The 18,661-nt window shown below is 44.7% G+C and overlaps 1 protein-coding gene and 1 long non-coding RNA gene across 14 annotated transcripts in view; one reads left to right on the top strand and one right to left on the bottom strand.

Moving 5' to 3' along the window:
• Window positions 1-18,661, top strand: part of DTNB (dystrobrevin beta) — a 194,579-nt gene that overhangs the window by 45,002 nt on the left and 130,916 nt on the right. For all 13 annotated transcript variants that reach the window (XR_011808652.1, XM_072036668.1, XM_072036667.1 and 10 more), the window contains 2 exons: window positions 4,619-4,785; window positions 12,564-12,688. Coding sequence is in view for 12 of the 13 variants with exons in the window: in XM_072036668.1 (XP_071892769.1) it covers window positions 4,619-4,785; window positions 12,564-12,688 (292 nt within the window). In the remaining variant the exon portion in view is untranslated. The remainder of the gene's footprint in view (window positions 1-4,618; window positions 4,786-12,563; window positions 12,689-18,661) is intronic.
• Window positions 9,850-14,877, bottom strand: LOC140002300 (uncharacterized). Its single transcript, XR_011808654.1, has 4 exons — window positions 14,525-14,877; window positions 13,001-13,311; window positions 11,834-12,015; window positions 9,850-10,864 (listed from the first exon to the last, which is right to left on the bottom strand). It is a non-coding gene; the product is annotated as an uncharacterized lncRNA (long non-coding RNA).

An 18,661-nucleotide genomic window follows, 5' to 3' on the forward strand; every position in this document is an offset into this window, starting at 1 on the left:
GGTGTACGCAGGCAACTTTGCTGTGCTTCCCAGTTCCAGACCAGTTTTCAGTCCTGCATCTATCGGACTTGTTTCATGTGTCTTTAAAATTATGGTGATTTGAAATAAGATATCCAAAATATGAATCCCCTTTTTCTCTCTGAAACTTCTTCGTTATTTCATTTATATTATTTATTATTTCATACTATTGTATTTTGGAAGCCCTTATTGTATGTCCCTATGGGAAAGGCACCGTTCAGAAAGAGCAAAGACTGGTTTTGGGGTAAGCAATGAAAACAGAAGAAGAAAGATGAATACACAGAGGTGGGAGTGAATACACGGAGATTTCAAGACAAGGATTTGGGGTTTGCAGCTCAAAGATTGGTGGTGGAGTAGCAGCTCCCATTTGGGTGGGAAGCAGTAAGAGGGATTTTGCCTGGAGTGGCCTCTGTGGAAATGAGAGGGGCAGGGGGAGGACATCACAGGGAGTGCATGCAGCAAGCTTAGTGATGAAAGGAACCTGGAGTTAGAGAAGGAAATAGGGACAAATTTTTGTGTCCTTAGAATCTGGAAACCTAAATATTGCATGTATTTTGATGTTGGAGTGTCAGGGGAACAGACCACAGAAAGAGAAGGGAGGAAAAAAAAAAGGCATGTCTCCTAGGAGTGTCAGGTAACTCACAAGGTGGCACAAGAAGAACTTCAAATAAATTAGAGATCTGTAGAAGGGAGCAATTGAGAAATATCTGAGATACAGGAGGGAAGAAGAGGAGGAGAAGAAAGGTCACATCGGGTTCTTCCAGTTTTCAGTTTGGAAGAATTTAATATGTCCTGATCAGAGAAGAAATGGGAATGAAAAGAGATTTGAATACCGACTTGAGGATTGATGATTGCAGGACTGAATATTGATGGCAAAAATAGGCTGCAGCTGAGGGTTAGAGATTGCTTACAGGAGAAGAATTTTGGAGGCTGGCAGAGTTGGAAGGAGGAGAGGACCCAGCTGTGGTGGGTGAGTTTGGTGCCGAGCTTTCTTTCGGGGCAGTGGAGGAGCCTGAGCAGAGCTGGTGCTGCTGGGGTGGGTCAGGGGGCACAGGGGGTCCCAGGACGTGTCCTGCAGGCAGAGACCAGCCACCAACCAATTTTTTGAGGGAAAAACCCAGTTTTCGTGCTGATACTACATCTATATACTAAAAAAAAAAAACAAAAAACTGATACTAAAAACTAAAAACTGATACTAAAACCCAGTTTTTGAGGGAAACCAAAAACTTGCTGAACACAGACATGATCGGGCATCAGGAAAGGGAGGCAAAGCCACAAAGAACTGGGTTTCATGATCCTGCCTCGAGCTCCTGGCCTCCCCCGTCCTTCCTGCGCTTTCCATGGGGAACTGGTCTGCTGGAGGAGGAGGGAAGGAGCAGGTTGTCTCTGTCAAGAAAAACCCGGTAGGAAGTTTGAATCTGGAGTATTGGCAACCAGGAAAGGGAATGACTGAAGTCTTGGAAGCAGCGATGAGTGGAAAGAAGCTTACAGCTCCCACTCACATATGTGGCAGGGAGCTTGGAGTGGAGGCACACCTTCATAAGAGAAGGTGTCAACAGCAAAAATGTTCACTGAGACAGAGAAAAGAAAGCACGAGCAGGTTATGATGAGAACAAGCATTTCAGAGGCAGGAAGGAGAGAGGAAAAATGGGTTTGGACGTGAGGTCTTGCAGTCGACCTCAGTGCAGGTGAGTTTATGCGGATGGAAGCATTGGAAGTGATCTGAACAGGAGAGAAGGGGAATAATGTTTGCAACATCATGTTGTATTGGCGTTCAGGAATGAACAGAAGATAGGAAAGGAGAGCAGCATCCACATCTGGTCATGCCATGCCGTTTGGCAGTAGGGAGGGCAGCAGGAGGACAGCAGGGAAGAAGCATCCAGTTCCACCTCGTTTATTTAGTTCCTGTCCGTGGCTACAGCATGGCACTTCCAGGAGGAAAAAAAAAAACAAACACAGAAAATGCACTGCTTTACTTTCTATCCCTGTGGCCAGGCACCTTGTCCATGATCCAATAATCTGATGCCGACTGTTCCAATTTTCTTTTTACTCGTGTTTTTTGGGGGCTTGCTTCTCGCAGTACACATAATTGCTGTCACTGCTGTTACTTTACCTCGTGTTTATGTCATCATTACTGCTTTCCTTAAGCACACTGGTTTCAGGTTTTTGATTCTTTGGTTTGGGGCATGGGCACAGAGTGAGTACAGAAACAGCTTTGGGAACCAGTGACGTTATCCATCTCCCTTTCCAAACTATGCAAACATTCTAGAAAAATTTACCTTTTTTGCTTCTTAAAATCTTCAAAGTTTCACCACCTGTGTGGACCAGAAGCTGGTTTGGGATCAGTGTTGAAGAGTCTTAGGGTGAGAAAGTTTTTCCTGATATTCTCGCGTGATTTTTTTCTGATTGCAGTTTAAACCCTTAACTACCTGGGTTTTGGCCACTGGCTCTGGAGAGTGTGTTGCTGTTTTGTAATTACCTCTTGCATGCTGGATGCCTTCTCACAGCCTGCTCCTAGCTGAGATGTCTCCTAGATCTTGTTCAGGCCATTTTACTGCTTTCTCTTGTACATCTTGTTAACCCAGATCTTCATGGAAATGCGATGGCCCAAATTGAGCACTTCTGACAATCATTCAGTATGTTTATGAAAATTGGCCAGTGCTTGACCTGGAATAAAGCCCTTTAGAATCCTGCTCGTTAGATCTTACCATTTTGGCAATTAACTGCTCTCTGGTCTTTTCCAGTGAAATTCACATCCCAGTTCAAGTCCTTTCATCTCTTTCCTTCTGTTATGCAAATAGGGAGACCAATGGTGTAAGTAAATTATTCAAACAAAATAAGAAATTGATGACGTTTGGTGCTTGTTTCCTATTTTCAAGGTCAATTACTCTGTCATAGAAGGACACTAAGTTGATGTGGCAAGTGTTGTTCATGGCTCATTTCTCTGTTGTTCTACAGGTGCTTCCAGTAATTTGCTTTAGTGTTTGTCCACTATGTATTCTACAAGTTAAGATAACATGGGAGGTCAGCAGTTACATATGTATAATTTCAGCTCGTATTAAGGATGATAATTGCAATTCTTGTTATGTCCATTTAAAATCCCTTCGTTAGATTTTTCCTCATTCTTTTTTTCCTGGTTTTGTCTCTGAATATTTGTATTATTCTTTTAACCCTCGTTAATAATTTGTCCCTGTTACCACTTCTGTAGGCTTCCTTTTGAATTTTCGGTTATTGAGGAGATCATATTTTAGTGAAGTTGTTCTTTTATTACAGTCTACTCTTTCCTGTGTCCAAAGATCATTTATGCTTGTTTCTTTAGCATCATTTCTTTAAGGAACTGACAAGTCTAACTCACTTTTCCCATTGAATTTCTTCATCTTGTAGTGTGCCTACTAATTCTCATATGAATTTTCTGAAAACTACTGCACTGAAGTCATGGTCTCTCTTCTCCACTTGCTAAAATTCAGGGAATTGCTGTGTTTCTACTGTTTGAAATAAATCTACAGCTCTTCCTTTTCATTGGTTTCTCTACCTTTGGACTAAAAACATGGTCATCAGTTCTTCTACCTGAACTTCCATTCCCAAGGGACATTTGTATCATCGAAATCGCCTATCATGATCCCCTCGTTTTCTTTTCACAGTGTGATCAGTGTCAGGCTGCTCTTTTTTCCTGTCATCTTCCCCATAGCAGTTATTTCTACCCACCTGTAACTACTTACGCTCTTGCCCCGTGGCGATGCTGGGCTACTTGCTTCTGATTCACCTTCCCCTTCATTCTGCCATTCTGTTTTCTGTGCCTCAGCTTCGAAGTTGTGCTTGACATATTAAGTTATCTCCCTTACGTCATTCTTATATTCCTCTTTTATTTATTCTGACCTAAGACAAGCCTGTGATCATTGGTTTGTGGATTAAAAAAAAGGGGGCAGGGAGGAAGAAGCCATCTCTTCTCTTTTTTTGTTCAGTCTGATTGTGTTGGTGACTCTGTATTTCATACCTAATTTAACTTTTGTGTTCTTGAGGTGTTAGGATTTAGAGGTTTGTTGGGGATTTCTTCAGCTTAGGCTATGGTGGTACAGGAGGTGGAGCTCGCAGCCAGTGCAGAGCGAGGAAATTTCCTCAGTGAGAGGGGATTCGGAGCAGAAGCTTGTGGTGGCCTGAATTTGCCTTTTGTGTGGGAAATGCTCTCAGCTGACTCGAGGGCAAAGTGATCCCTCAGACAGAAATAAACCTTTGTGAATATGACTTTTTTGCTTTCCCTTCCTGCTCATGTTCTTTTATGTTGTTGAACTTGCATGGAATTTTCCAGGTCTAAGCATATCCAAAGAGGGAGAAAGCTGTAGAAGAAATACTGAAAGTACCAGATGGTACTGATACATTATCATTAACTTAGATTTATGGTTAATTGTGCCAAAATAATCTCCTCTAGTCTCAGAGTCCATGACCTGATTAGCATAAGTAATTGGTTTAGTGATTAAAAACCTTGGTGTTGTGTTGTGTTTTGTTTTTTTTTGAGTTCCAGTGAAATCTGATGGTTGAAATTTTCTTAAGGTTTACTTTTCTTTTTTTTTATTTTTTTCCTTCCTTCCTCATCTCCACCAAGTCTTCCATCCCGTGGAATGTTCGTATTGCCGGTGTGAGAGCATGATGGGTTTCCGGTACCGATGCCAGCAGTGCCACAACTACCAGCTCTGTCAAAACTGTTTTTGGCGTGGCCATGCCAATGGTCCTCACAGCAACCAGCATCAGATGAAGGAGCATTCCTCTTGGGTAATTCACGTTTATTTTATTTTTATTTTTATTTTATTTTATTTTTATTTTATTTTATTTTATTATTTGTCATGCTGACATAACCACTGCTGTACTAATATATTCTGGAAGTTAAAGTTGTTCTTATAATAGAAGCTGGACTTTTAAAGGTTTTCAAATACTCAAAGGGTATAAGTAAGTAAATTGCATTATTTCTGTTATAAATAATGTTACTCATTTACAGATGGTGATCATTGTATTCAGTGGTGTTTAAAGCATACAAGTCCTTTTCAAGGCCCTAACACATTGTTGTCTTCCCCTCTTCATCACAGTCCTACTTTCATTAAATTTTCCTCTCTTCTAGCTTAATGATACATAGAGGTTGCAATACCTTTCCTCCCCAGAAAGGCTAAATAATTGGCACAAATCTTGTGCTGAGGAAGGACCTTTACCCAAGTGTCATCTTTAAACACAGTATTTCTTTAAAAGAGATGTCTGTTGTTTTCATTCTCCTGATAATTGTAAATATATGCATTAAAAACTCTTAACTAAAAAATCTTAAGAAAATCATATGAGAAATAACATTTAATTAGAAGACTATTTGTTAATTACATCTGAAGAAATAAATTACAATTCTAGATTAAAATATATATATATTTTGTTGCAAAGGTCCAGAGTTTTTTTACTTATTCAAAAAGAAATTCAAATGATGGTTGGATTATAATTAGTAATTATCTCCATGAGCAAGAATCATTATAACATGACTGTTTAATTTAGAAAAGGGGGCTAAGTACTGGTTAGTAGCTGGAAGGAGAAGACAGGAAAATTCATACTTAAATATTGTCCTTTTTAAAAATGGCATAGGTTCCAGAACTTTATATCTTCTGGAACATCTTATCTGAACTGCTAGTAGACTGTCATTGCCTGAAGAATATAAATCCAGTCTTTTTTTTTTTTTTTTTTAATACATACCTATCTATATATGCATTTGCTCAACAACAATATTTTGAGTGACCTGCTGACCAGATCAGAAGGAATTACCTGGTTTGCTGATACAATAATACATATAAGTACGTACATACATATTTACATATTTTTTGTAGGTTCTCAATCCAGCAAGATCTAGTTCAGACTTGTGTGGTACATTTTCAGAGCTTTGGAGCCCTGAGACCAAGAATAAGCGTTAATAGCAAGTATTTTCATGAGGTCCTTTTTCCTGAAACTCTAAAATGACTTTAATTTTTGGATATGCTAAATATCAAATAGCATATTATTAAATAGCATATAAACAGAAATTCCAGTAGAAACCGTTTGTTTAATGGAAGTGTTTTGCTGAATGAACACACTGTTAGTTGGGGCCATTTTTGAGGAGGAGGAATACTTCCAACACTTTCCAAAACACTGATCACTTAAAGTTATGTATGTGCAGCAGATCTGGCAATCAAGTTGTTCGGTTGGCCATTGTTCATTCTGTTTGCATCTTGTTTAGGCTGCTAAATATAAGTAGTCTCTGTCATCCCTAAATTCCAGGTAAATGTTGAAATGGCCAAGTTACAGCGGGGTGTAAGGTTTGGTGGCTGTAGTTTCAATGATAGTTGAAGTAAAGCAGTCTTCTTCCTATAAATAACGGTGTATTTCTTAGTTATAAACACCCTTCACTGAGTGGTTTTGGGAGAGCTATCAATAAAGCAAGCAAAGGTTTGGATGTTTCTATAGTGATAACATCTGACTTCCGTTGGGGAGGCATTACGGTGGGCACTAATCGAATGGAGAACAAAAGACAGCCCCTTTTATCTGCCAAGCTACAGGCGAGCAATGCTGTAAGTAGCTGCTAATAAGATTTTGTTCTCAGAATTGCTCTCTTACATTTCTGATTCATTTAATTTCCCACTTAGACTATCTTAAAGTCATAAAACATCTCAAGCACGTTTTTATTCATTCCCCTAGACACAAGCTGAGCAGGGACATGGTGCTGGAGTTGCAGGGTCAGGGGGGCTTGGGTTGCCCAGCCCGTGCTGGGGGGCAGAGGAGGAGAGAGCAAAAACCCCAAAGCATACCTTTGGAATCCTTGTCTTCAAGCAAGAGATCTTGCTAACCATGTTTCAAATTCAGTGTTTATTGCCTGAAATAAATTCCTGAGCCCTTTGTAACAGTCATTTACTAGACCCTTGTGGTAGAGGTGGACGTGATTTATAAAGAAAGGGCACGTAGGTAATGAGAACACGGTAGAAAGACAACTTTTGGTGGTGTATTTTATACTTTCCAGCTTTTTGATTTTATGATGGAAGTGTTATTTTTTAATGGGTGCAGCCTTTAGCAGGCAGGTGGACAAAGACAGGATCTGCAGCCCAGAGTGGAATGAAAACGATCTGGCAATGCACAGGAGAGATGCAGTGGGTTTAAATATTCAAAACATGCAGTTGCATCTACTGGTAACTTTGCTATCTTTGGCACATTCAACACATTTTTTCAGTGTTATCATCAATAACAGTTTTCCCAGCAGAAAGTGGCCAGTCCATTTGCATTTGATGTGCGTGCCTCAAACCTGCTCATCTCATTCGAGGTGACCCAGAGGACGCAGGGCAGTTGTGGCTAAGCCTGGGTAAGAACATCGATGCTCAGCACTTGCTGTGCTTTCACAGGAGGTCCCTTCCCAGCATTTCCTCAACCTCCCAGGGCATGGAGCTGAATCCCCGGCAGCAGCAAGCTGCTGCAGAGCTGTGCCCGAGCCTGCGCAGAGCAGCAATGTGCTGACACTGCCTTCTGATCCCAGGGAGCAGGTAGCTGACTTCCAGTGCTGAGAAAAACTCGTACTTACAGGCTTGTGCATACTTATGCAGGCATTGCTGCGTATGTTAGGTTTTGTTCATACATTTTTTTTATTTATAACTCAGTTGGACAGGAACATGACTGCTTATTAAATAAAAATGTGGGATCCGGGACAGTCCTCAACTGATGTACCAGATACAAATAGCCAAACCTTGGGTGTTTGGTGTGCATTTGGCTCTAACTGAAGGTGAGTGCCAGGGGCAGAGTGGTTCAGTGGGTAAGAGGAAAAGCATTTTAACTTTTTAAATTTTTTAAAGAGTGTACAGCACAGAGCAGAGTTTCCTTCAATCTTGTATGTTACAAAAGAGAGCAAGCATTCCAGCCTCTGAGGAAGTTGTAGGGTTTTTTGTTTGTTTTTAAACTTTTTTTTTGAGCTTTCTCTGGAAGCTGGAGAATCCAGGTGTGCTTGCTGGTAGGTAAATGCTATTTTGGTCATGCAAACTGTATTTAATGACTGATAATTATAAATTTAGCACCGCTGAGGAATGCAGTTTTGGACTTACCACTGCAGTAAGTGCAGAAAACACGCATACCAGCTAGTGCTGTGCCTAGAGAAAGAAGACTTCTGTAATATTCACCTGATCTATCCAGCTCTTGCTTTCTTCTTGAGTTGCAAATTTATTGACATCTATTATCTAGAAAGTTGTGGTAGAAGTGGTGTTACAGGAACAATTCTGGAACTGGTAACTGATTTGTACATAGTTCAGTAGTCCACCCCTGACAGCGAATTCTGTAGGTGTTCAAAGGACAGGAAACCCCAAAATGTAAATCTGAACCATTTCAAAAAGGGGATCCACTGGGATGTCATTTAACCAGACACTGAATTATAACTGTCTAAAAGCTTCATAGATTCCTTAAATATTTATGGTAACTGTTGGTAATTATTATTATTTTTAAAACAAATTTAATTATTCTGTGCATGATGAAACAGAAAAAAATGTTTGAAATATTTACTGGTAGACTTGGGGAACAAGGAAAGTATCCTCTGCTGATAAGTCTGCAGATGTAAAAGGCTGAGGGTTTACTAAGGAAGGAATTTTGGAAAAAAATAAATAAATTAAGAAGATTTGTTGTGCAGGAAAGCAGGAATTCTGCATGAGAAAGTGTTGCAGTTACTCTTTGCAGCCGCACTCAAAGCAGCAAAGCACTTCTGGCAGGTTGGTGGGATCAAACCAATAGCATCACTCATAAACCTTTTGGAATGATGCAGAGAAGGAGCATGTCTTGGATGCCTCAGCAATTAGCTGATCAGTGAGAAGGGAAGGAAAGTTGCTGTATGACTTAACAGCTTGGAAGAAAACCAAAACCATGAGTACAGGGGGCCAGGAAGGTTGCTGAGGTGACTCATGCCCTGAGATGTTCCGTCCAGATGAAGAGCACTTATTTCATTGACGTGCCTGCCTTTTTTTGGATCATCAGCTGCACTTCCCAGCAGACAGACAATGCCCACAGCAGTGCAAATCCTGGTGAGTCATGCGCTGTGCCCATTTAGAAAGCAAAACAAAAGGGATTGCGGTGCTGGCAGCTCCCAGGAGAGGTGCGGATGGAGCTGAGCGTGGAGCAGGACGTTGGCTGCTGGCTGCGGGTACTTCTCTGCTAGAAGGAAATGTTAAGTGGTTGAAAGCGTTAGGCAGTAGCACCAGACTGTTCTTCCATCTAACTCTGAAGGTAAATTAAGATGGTAAATTGGATTCTAGAATGTGTGAAACCCAGGTATCACCGGTGATTTCGTAGTAGAATATCCAAATTCCCGGCTGACTGCGATCCTGACGTGTTGGGAAGTTGCAGATAATTCATAAAACATAGTTTGCCCTCAGCTATTTACAAATAGAGATTAAAACCAAGAAGAAACAAGGTGAACAGCTGGGGAAGAAGTTGGTAAACATAAATAAATAAATAAAATAAATAAATAAATAAGTGGTGGTCATAGCAATGGGCAAGTGGGTGGTATAATTTGGGGAAGTTTTCAGTGGTGGCTGAGGGTTCTGGTACTGCAGGGCTGTTGGAAGGGTAACAGGACATCCCCCCTGCAGGGTGCAAGATGCCTGTGGGAGACCTCAGACAGAAGGTGAGGACTGGTGACAGCGATGCAGGAGGTAGTTTTTATTAGATATTTCTGCAGTAGAAGTCAGCTAGTTGAGGCGTGTGTGTGTGTGATTTTTCAGGGCAGCCAAGTACCCACGAGAGGCATACTTCCCCAGGCAGCAGCGTGCTCGCTCAGCTCATTCAGCCTGCCGTGCTCTTTTCCCTCTCAGCTGCACTGAGAAGCATTATCCAGAAGTTGGGATCAATAGGAATTATCTCCCCTCTGTAATTTTCAGAAAGTGAAGCTGCGGCGGTGGCTCGATATGACTGCATTCTGGACAGCATTGTGTTTGTTTGACAATATAAATGGTGGGCTGGCACAGTAGGGCATGGTGTTTGTTACCACAATGGAAAAACGCTTTTAAAATAGCCTAAAATACTGCGAAGAAGAGGTCACAGAAAAGGCACTGTGATAATGGATGCTCTTTGCAGAAACCAAAAGATAAACACGGTAACGAGTGAAGTAGGAAACAGACGAGAAGTGGGGAACAAATGTGGACATAAATGTACGTGGAAAATTTGAACATGAAGAATGTTGACATTTAGGAGAAAACAGAATTTTACTTTTGGTATCATCACATTTATTTGATAACAAAATTAGTAGTGCATAATTTGAATTTTTGCTGTGGGTTTAGTAGGAAATAATAGAATGATTGGATTGTGATTTTTTTTTGTCAGCTTTCAAAATAATTAAAGGCTGATGATCATCTGTACCTTCCATGGTGAGAGCACCGCGCACTTCAACTGTATTTGCAATCTGTTGATTGCTATCTACCAGGTTTCCTCAACACATGAAACCCTCTTAGCAAGTCTTTTTTAGCAGTGTCTACTTAGTGAATTAGCAAGCTGAAGTGCTTCGGAACGCAGCTTTACAGAGCTCCCTCCAGGAGACTTTCACCTGGAGCAGTTAATTATCTCGGCATCCTTCTTGCTGAAGCCCTTCCTGATGAGAGGTGATAAGAATTGGTGTGCACATCGGGAGATTTGTGCAGCACTGCCTGGACAGGGAGAGCCTGCCTGCAAGAGGCAGCGAGACGCATCGGGATGATTGAATCACCCCTGTCCCCTGGTGTCTGAAGGTTTCGGGGTGGCTTTCACTCCGTGGTCTTCAACGTGCATCCTGCTGCTTCTCGGGTCGGGTCTGTGGGCTGGTGAATAAAAATTCCAGAATCTGAAAAGAATTAGGCTGCAAAAGATTGAATAATTGGGTTAATTTCTGAATTAACTTCTTAGTATGAGAAGCAGGCCGGAGTATGTGTTGTGAAGCAGTGTGAGCAGAGAGATGCACTGGAAGCCCACTGCAGCTACCAGTTGAGTCTTCACTGACATGTACCCCAAGGAACAATGTTATCATGAGTGATTTTTTTTTTTTTTTTTCCAAGAAAGCATCCATCATGAATTCCAAGAGGCAGCTTGGAGTTGGAGTTCTCGGTTAGCATTGACTGTGAATTGTAAAATAATTGATGGAGGTAATAAACCTTCAATGAACAACCAGGTATCCTAATGTATTAGGATATAGTATAATATATAATATCCTATATATATATAATATATATATAATATCCTAATCTCAGTGGCATCCAGCTCTTGTCTTCTAATTTGAAAGGAGTTTTTTGTCCTTTTTCATTGTTTTCTGATTGATATTACTATTTTACTTAAAACACATCCTAATCAACTACGAAGTGTAAATCCACAACTTCCTCACACGTAGGTTCTCTGCTCAAACAAGCCTTTATTGCCTGTTTTGTATTGCTAAAGCCAGGTTGGTAATTACTGATCATTTAATTCATTGTTAGGGATTGTTAGTTACTCTCTTATAATAACTCCAAGATAAGGTGTTACTCTTGTTCTGGGTAGCCTTGCCTCCTATTTAAATTGATGTTAAATTGAATTGGAATTTAAATGTGCATTCAGAACTGGTCCAAATTCCACTTTGGAACATCTTAGGGGAACAGCAGGCAGTGACAGGGAGGAGCAGTCAGCCACCGCGTTGCATGTACGTGGGCTGTTACTGAGCCTGGTCTGCAGCACGGTACTGCCAGGTTACTTCTGAGCTCTGATAAAAGCATCTCCTGCTTCCTCACCACATCGTGATGAGCTTGGTGGAAGTAATAATGTTCCAAGACTTATTTTTTTAAGTGAACATTGGACTTACCATTTTAAATGCATGACCCAAGCCATTTTTCGGTGTGTTTGGCAACACTTGCTGCCAGTCTTTGTCTTCCTCAGCTGGTCCCAGAGTAGTTGGTCCTCTTGTGACGTGAGATAACACATCAAATGAATTGTAAAAGAAAATAAACTGGTTGTTCATCTCTCTGCGTTTCACCTTGGCTTTGCCTATAGTGAACCAAAAATTAGAAGTTGTCTTTCAAAAACAGTTAACATAGCAAAGGACAGGAAGGAGAAGGCTTAGCTCCAAATTTCAGTCGATTCTAGTAGATTGGAAATGAACACAGTGCTGACAATCGGTAAGGCTGTGCATGCAGGTTATTTACCTGCTTCTGCACCACCTTTTTTCTTCCCTTGCCCTCCCCTCAAAATGCAACACCTGTGTTCAGAAGACGTTATCAGAGAGTGTAAGAAATTGCTTCGCTGGATGTCAGTTCCTCACAGAAACACCAGACAATTGGTTTATTTCTCAATGTTACATACTTTTGTTAAACTATTTTCATTTTCCAGTATTACAACACCAAAAAAACACCAACTAAGAAAACCAACTTGCTTATCTGTGTAGTTTCTTTACTAATTTCTTAGTATGTTATGATGTAAATTGTTTCGAACTCTATGCTTTTTTTTTTTTTTTTTACATTTTTGTCATCTGATTGCACATATTACACTGCTCTTTGTAACAGTCAACTCACTTTTGTCATTCTTTTCAAAAACAGAAATCGCCTGCAAAGAAGCTGAGCCATGCAATTAGTAAATCGCTTGGTTGCGTACCAAGCAGAGAACCGCCTCGTCCTATATTTCCCGAGCAGCCAGAAAAGCCACTTGATCTTGCACATATAGTGTGAGTATCCACTTTACTCTACCTTTCACTTCATCAGCGATATGAAACAAGGTCTCTGTGGTTGTGTTTGACTATGGAACTGGCTAGCAGGAAAGAGCCCTTAGGTCGGTGTTAGAAAGTTGCAATGCCATAAATGTTTGCATGTTTCTCTGAAAAAAAATATATTTCAAACATACTGTTTTGTTAATAGTATCTCGTTAACTAAAAATTGATACAGAATAAGTTTAGGTATACTTAGACTAAAGCCTGACTGTGTATTCTGTATATTCCACTCACATTTATTAGTATTTGCAAAGTACTAAATGACCTTACCTTTTACACATCTCCCCATTGATAAAGTAGTCCGATCCATTTGTTGTAGGTTAAAAAGGTATAAAAAAAAACAAAACAATGTTAGGTAGAGGCCATATTTAATTATGGTTAATATTAGGGGGTTTTAACTTCTTGCTGTGGGACCATTGACTTTATTTATCTCACCTTGAGGCTTGCTGTGTTTTTCTGCTAGCCTTTCATCCTAACCTTATTGCCAAACAGATGGAACGATCTTAACAAAACAGCGTTGAACTGGTGTTGGTTTGAACCAACTTGAAATCAGTCTGCTTCCCTCATTTGCCAGTTTTCTCCTGAAAAGTAAAACTGGAGAAAATTATCAAATTCTGGCACTTTTTATTTTTAGTAAAGTAAGCATCCAGATAGATCTATTTTAATGTCCTACAGTCTAGAAAAAAAGTCTGTCTTCTCATCTAGCTAAATATAAGCACGTGCTACAGAGAAGAGCAGGGAAAGAGTAGCAAAAGGAAGGGATAGAATCCCTGAATGGTTTGGGTTGGAAGGGACCTTAAAACCCACCCAGTTCCAACCCCCTGCCATGGGCATGTCCCCTGCCCCAGCCCCATCCAGCCTGGCCTTGGGCACCTCCAGGGCTGGGGCACCCCCAGCTCCTCGGGGCAGCCTGCACCAGGGCCTCACCACACTCACAATAAAGAATTTCCTCCTTATACATAATCTAAACCTACCCTAATTAGTTTAAAGCCATTCCCCCATGTTCCATGACCCCACTCCCTGACACAGAGCCCCTCCCCAGCTCTCCTGCAGCCCCCTTTAAGCACTGACAGGCCGCTGTGAGGTCTCCCCAGAGCCTTCTCTTCTCCAGGCTGAACAACCCCAACTCCCTCAGCCTGTCTGTAGGAATCATAGAATCATAGAATATCCTGAGTTACTACTTCATCGCTACCAGCCTGAAAGACCAGTAGCGGGTAGTAGTCAGTGGGCCGTACCAGGCGCTTGACTTTCTTGGCAACGTCCCTGACCCTGGCCCCAGGGAGGCAGCAGACTTCCCTACGGGTAGGGTCAGGCCGACAAATAGGGCCCTCTGTCCCCCTAAGGATAGAGTCTCCCACAACAATCACCCTCCTGTCTTTCTTAATGGAGGCAGTCCTGAGGCGTGGAGTCGACCTCCTCGCCCTAGGCATCCTCCTGGGAACACTTTCTACCTCTTCCTCAGTTGCTGGTCTCTCAATCTCCAGGGCCTCAAACCTGTTTCAGAAGGGCACCTGGGAAGGCAGGGGCGGAAGGGGAGGGCATCGCCTGCCATGTCGAGCAGGGACCTGTCTCCACTCCTCCTCAACTCCCAGATCCCCTCCCTCTGCCCGACGGTGACAGGGCAGGGGGTCCACCCCCATTTGGGGTGTCTCACCCCGGTACCTCTCCTTGATGCCCTGCAGGGAGTTACTCCACCGGTCTATCGCCCGCTCACACTCCCTGATGGCCCTCAACCTCTCCACCTCCTCCTTGAGCTCCGCCACCATGCGGATCAGGTCATCCACCTGCTCGCACCTCACGCACGCAGCGTCTCTGCCTCCCGCCGATGGTAGCAACAGGCTCTGACACTCCCTGCATGCGGTGACCTGAACCGCTGCATTCTTTAACAGGCAGTCGGTCTGGGTGTGTACCGACCTCCTGGAGATCGCACCGTGCCTGGTGGAGACCATTATCGCCTAGCTAACGGCTGTCGTTAAGAGGTGTTCGTGCGGGCGGGGGTTGCTCTCCGCCCTGCCTGCTCGCCCTGCCTGCGCTAACTAACTGCCGCGCTAACTGCCGCGCCACTCCCTGTTTGCCCGTCCTGGTCGTCGCGCTTCCTAGGGGCAGCTTTTGAACAGCCGGGGATGAGGCGCTGCTGGCTCTGCCTTCGCCTCGTCAGCCTCCCTCACGAGGGCTGCCGGCTCCTGGCGGCTCCCTGAAGTAGGCTCGATGCCGGAAAATGAGCCCTGCCTGGCCCGATCCCCCGCTCCGCTGCAGAACGCGTCTGCCCCGGAGCCGATCGCCTCGGCAAATGGCCAGAAAAAAAACCACAGCTTCCCCCTGCGGCCCAGCGCGGCCGGGAGCAGCAGCAGCACGGTGATGGCAGGGGGGGGCACTGCAGAGCCCCAGGAGCAGCCAGAAGCCCCCCATGTCCCAGCCGTCCATCAGGGCCAGGCCCAGGGTGATGGAGGCCGCTGCGTGGGCCCCCACCGAGAACAGCTCCTGCTTGCATTGGATCATGGACACCCCCGTAAAGAAACCCCCAAACTCGATGGCCAGCAGCACCGCAGCCAACCCCAGGGCGCACAGCAGCTCGGTGTTGACACGCGCGTACTCCTCCTCCGAGAACTCGAGGGGCAGCGAGGCGCGGACGTGGGTGTCCCCCGCCCCTGTGACCGTGCCCAGGCCCACCAGGTGGGCCATCAGCGTCAGGAACCGTGCCAGCACCACGGCCCCCCAGGTGGGACATCAGCGTCAGGAACCGTGCTGGCACCAGGGCCCCCAGGGGAATCATCGGGGCCTCAGGCTCCACGCCCCGCGCTAGGCCGCGCGTTGCCACGGCGAGGTGGCTCCAGCCCCTGGATCATCTCTGTGGCCTTCTCTGGACTCCTTCTAATACTTCTGTGTCCTTCTGGTGCTGGGGGCCCCAGAGCTGAGCACAGGGCTCCAGGTGGGGTCCCATGAGAGCAGAGCAGAGGGGGACAGGGACAATCCCTTCCCTTGTCATGCTGCCCACGCCGCTGCTGGTGCAGCCCAGGAATTAATTTATGTAAAATGGAGGACTCGCATTTTCATGAGTGTTCAGTAATTTGCAGTTCTGAGAGTAAGTGGAGTCAGTGCTCTTCTAGTTCTCATAAATATTAGATTCTTCTTGAGTGGTTTCCCTGTTGTCACAATATCTGAATGGAAAAGCAAAGTACTCAAGTCTGAATGTCTTACAACCACTGAAAGTTCAGTATTAGGATGTGCTCCTTCGACCTTTCTTAATGCTGTATGATTTTGGCTGTTTCAGACACTCCTTTTAACAGCTGAGACAGTCAGCAAGAAAACAATGGAGGCTAGCTTGCCAAAAATACTGGAAAGGTGAGAGTAGTGAAGCTTATCGTAGTGTGGTAAAACTTTCGTGTGGCTTTCTTCTGTAACAAGCGTAGAAGACCTATAACATGATGTGAACAAGTTGTTACAATGCTAAGCTCCTTAAAAAGCAGCGTTTACCAGTTTCTGCTTAGCTCTGTGATTGCTTTCTCCCCTTCCTGCATCACTGAATACTTCCCAAGTTTTATACTTTATTTAGTCCTGTGCAGTGAGTGGAGCTGGATTTGACGTAGCAGAATATTGCTGTTCTGATTTTCTCTGTGAGCTTGCAATCACATATTAAAAAAAAAAAAAAGTCCATTTTGCAGCTGTGCAGTTCTGTGTTCTCCTAAAAGCAGGGCTTGGTGGATCCCCGGGGACAAGGACAAGGCTGTCCCAGAGCGAGCTCCGTGCCTTGGTTGGGAGGTGTTGTGGAGTTTGAGCCGCTTAGCTTTATATCTGGATTTTCTGTAGTGAGGTGCTGCTCAGCCTCATAGGAAAATCATTTAGTGCTTAAAATTTTCTCAAATCATAGAATCACAGAATCACAGAATCTCTAGGTTGGAAGAGACCTCAAGATCATCAAGTCCAACCTCTAACCTAACACTAACAGTCCCCACTAAACCATATCCCTAAGCTCTACATCTAAACGTCTTTTGAAGACTTCCAGGGATGGTGACTCCACCACCTCCCTGGGCAGCCTGTTCCAGTGCCTAACAACCCTTTCAGTAAAGAAGTTCTTCCTAACATCTAACCTAAAACTCCCCTGGCGCAACTTTAGCCCATTCCCCCTCGTCCTGTCACCAGGCACGTGGGAGAACAGGCCAGCCCGCACCTCACTACAGCCTCCTTTAAGGTATCTGTAGAGAGCGATAAGGTCGCCCCTGAGCCTCCTCTTCTCCAGGCTGAACAAGCCCAGCTCCCTCAGCTGCTCCTCATAGGACTTGTTCTCCAGGCCCCTCACCAGCTTCGTCGCCCTTCTTTGGACCCACTCAAGTACCTCGATGTCCTTCTTGTAGCGAGGGGCCCAAAACTGAACACAGGACTCGAGGTGCGGCCTCACCAAAGCTGAGTACAGGGGAACGATCACCTCCCTAGCCCTGCTGGTCACACTGTTTTTGATACAAGCCAGGATGCCGTTGGCCTTCTTGGCCACCTGAGCACACTGCTGGCTCATATTCAGCCGACTGTCCACCATCACTCCCAGGTCCTTCTCTGCCACGCAGCTCTCCAACCACTCATCTCCCAGCCTGTAGCTCTGCTTGGGGTTATTGCGCCCCAGGTGTAGGACCCGGCACTTGGCCTTGTTGAATTTCATACAGTTGACCTCAGCCCATCGGTGCAGCCTGTCCAGATCCTCCTGCAGAGCCTTCCTACCCTCGAGCAGATCAACACACGCACCTAACTTGGTGTCATCTGCGAACTTACTGAGGGTGCACTCAATGCCGTCGTCCAGATCATTGATGAAGATGTTAAAGAGGACCGGCCCCAGCACCGAGCCCTGGGGGACGCCACTAGTGACCGGCCTCCAACTGGATTTGACTCCATTTACCACAACTCTTTGGGCCTGGCTATCCAGCCAGTTTTTAACCCAACGAAGCGTGCGCCAGTCCAAGCCAAGAGCAGCCAGTTTCTTGAGGAGAATGCTGTGGGAGACGGTGTCAAAAGCCTTGCTGAAGTCAAGGTAGACCACATCCACAGCCTTTCCCTCGTCCACCCAGCGCGTCACTTTGTCATAGAAGGAGATCAGGTTTGTCAAGCAGGACCTGCCTTTCATAAACCCATGCTGGCTGGGCCTGATCGCCTGCTTGCCCTTCAAGTGCCGCATGATGACTCCCAAGAGGATCTGCTCCATGAGCTTCCCTGGTACTGAGGTCAAACTGACCGGCCTGTAGTTCCCCGGGTCAGCCCTCCGGCCCTTCTTGTAGATGGGCGTCACGTTTGCTAGCCGCCAGTCAGCTGGGACCTCCCCCGATAGCCAGGACTGCTGATAAATGATGGATAGGGGCTTGGCCAGCTCCTCTGCCAGTTCTCTCAGTACCCTTGGGTGGATCCCATCCGGCCCCATCGACTTGTGCACATCCAAGTGCCGTAGCAGGTCACCAACCAGTTCTTCGTGGATGGTGAGGGCCACATCCTGCTCCCCGTCCCCTTCCACCAGTTCTGGGTACTGGGTATCCAGAGAGCAACCGGTTTTGCCGCTAAAGACTGAGGCAAAGAAGGCATTGAGCACCTCCGCCTTTTCCTCATCTCTTGTAACTAAGTTTCCCCCTGCATCCAGTAAAGGATGGAGATTCTCCCTAGTCCTCCTTTTTGTGTTGATGTATTTATAAAAGCGTTTTTTGTTATCTTTAACGGCAGTAGCCAGATTGAGCTCCAGATGAGCTTTGGCCTTCCTAATTTTGTCCCTGCACAGCCTCGCTACATCCTTATAGTCCTCCCTAGTGGCCTGCCCACTTTTCCAAAGATTATAAACCCTCTTTTTTCTCCTAAGCTCAAGCCACAGTTCTCTGTTGAGCCAGGCTGGTCTTCTTCCCCGCTGGCTCATCTTTGGGCGCATGGGAACAGACCGCTCCTGCACCATTAAGATTTCCCTCT

This window comes from Anas platyrhynchos, chromosome 3 (genome assembly GCF_047663525.1).
Source record: "Anas platyrhynchos isolate ZD024472 breed Pekin duck chromosome 3, IASCAAS_PekinDuck_T2T, whole genome shotgun sequence".
Taxonomy (NCBI): Eukaryota; Metazoa; Chordata; class Aves; order Anseriformes; family Anatidae; genus Anas; species Anas platyrhynchos.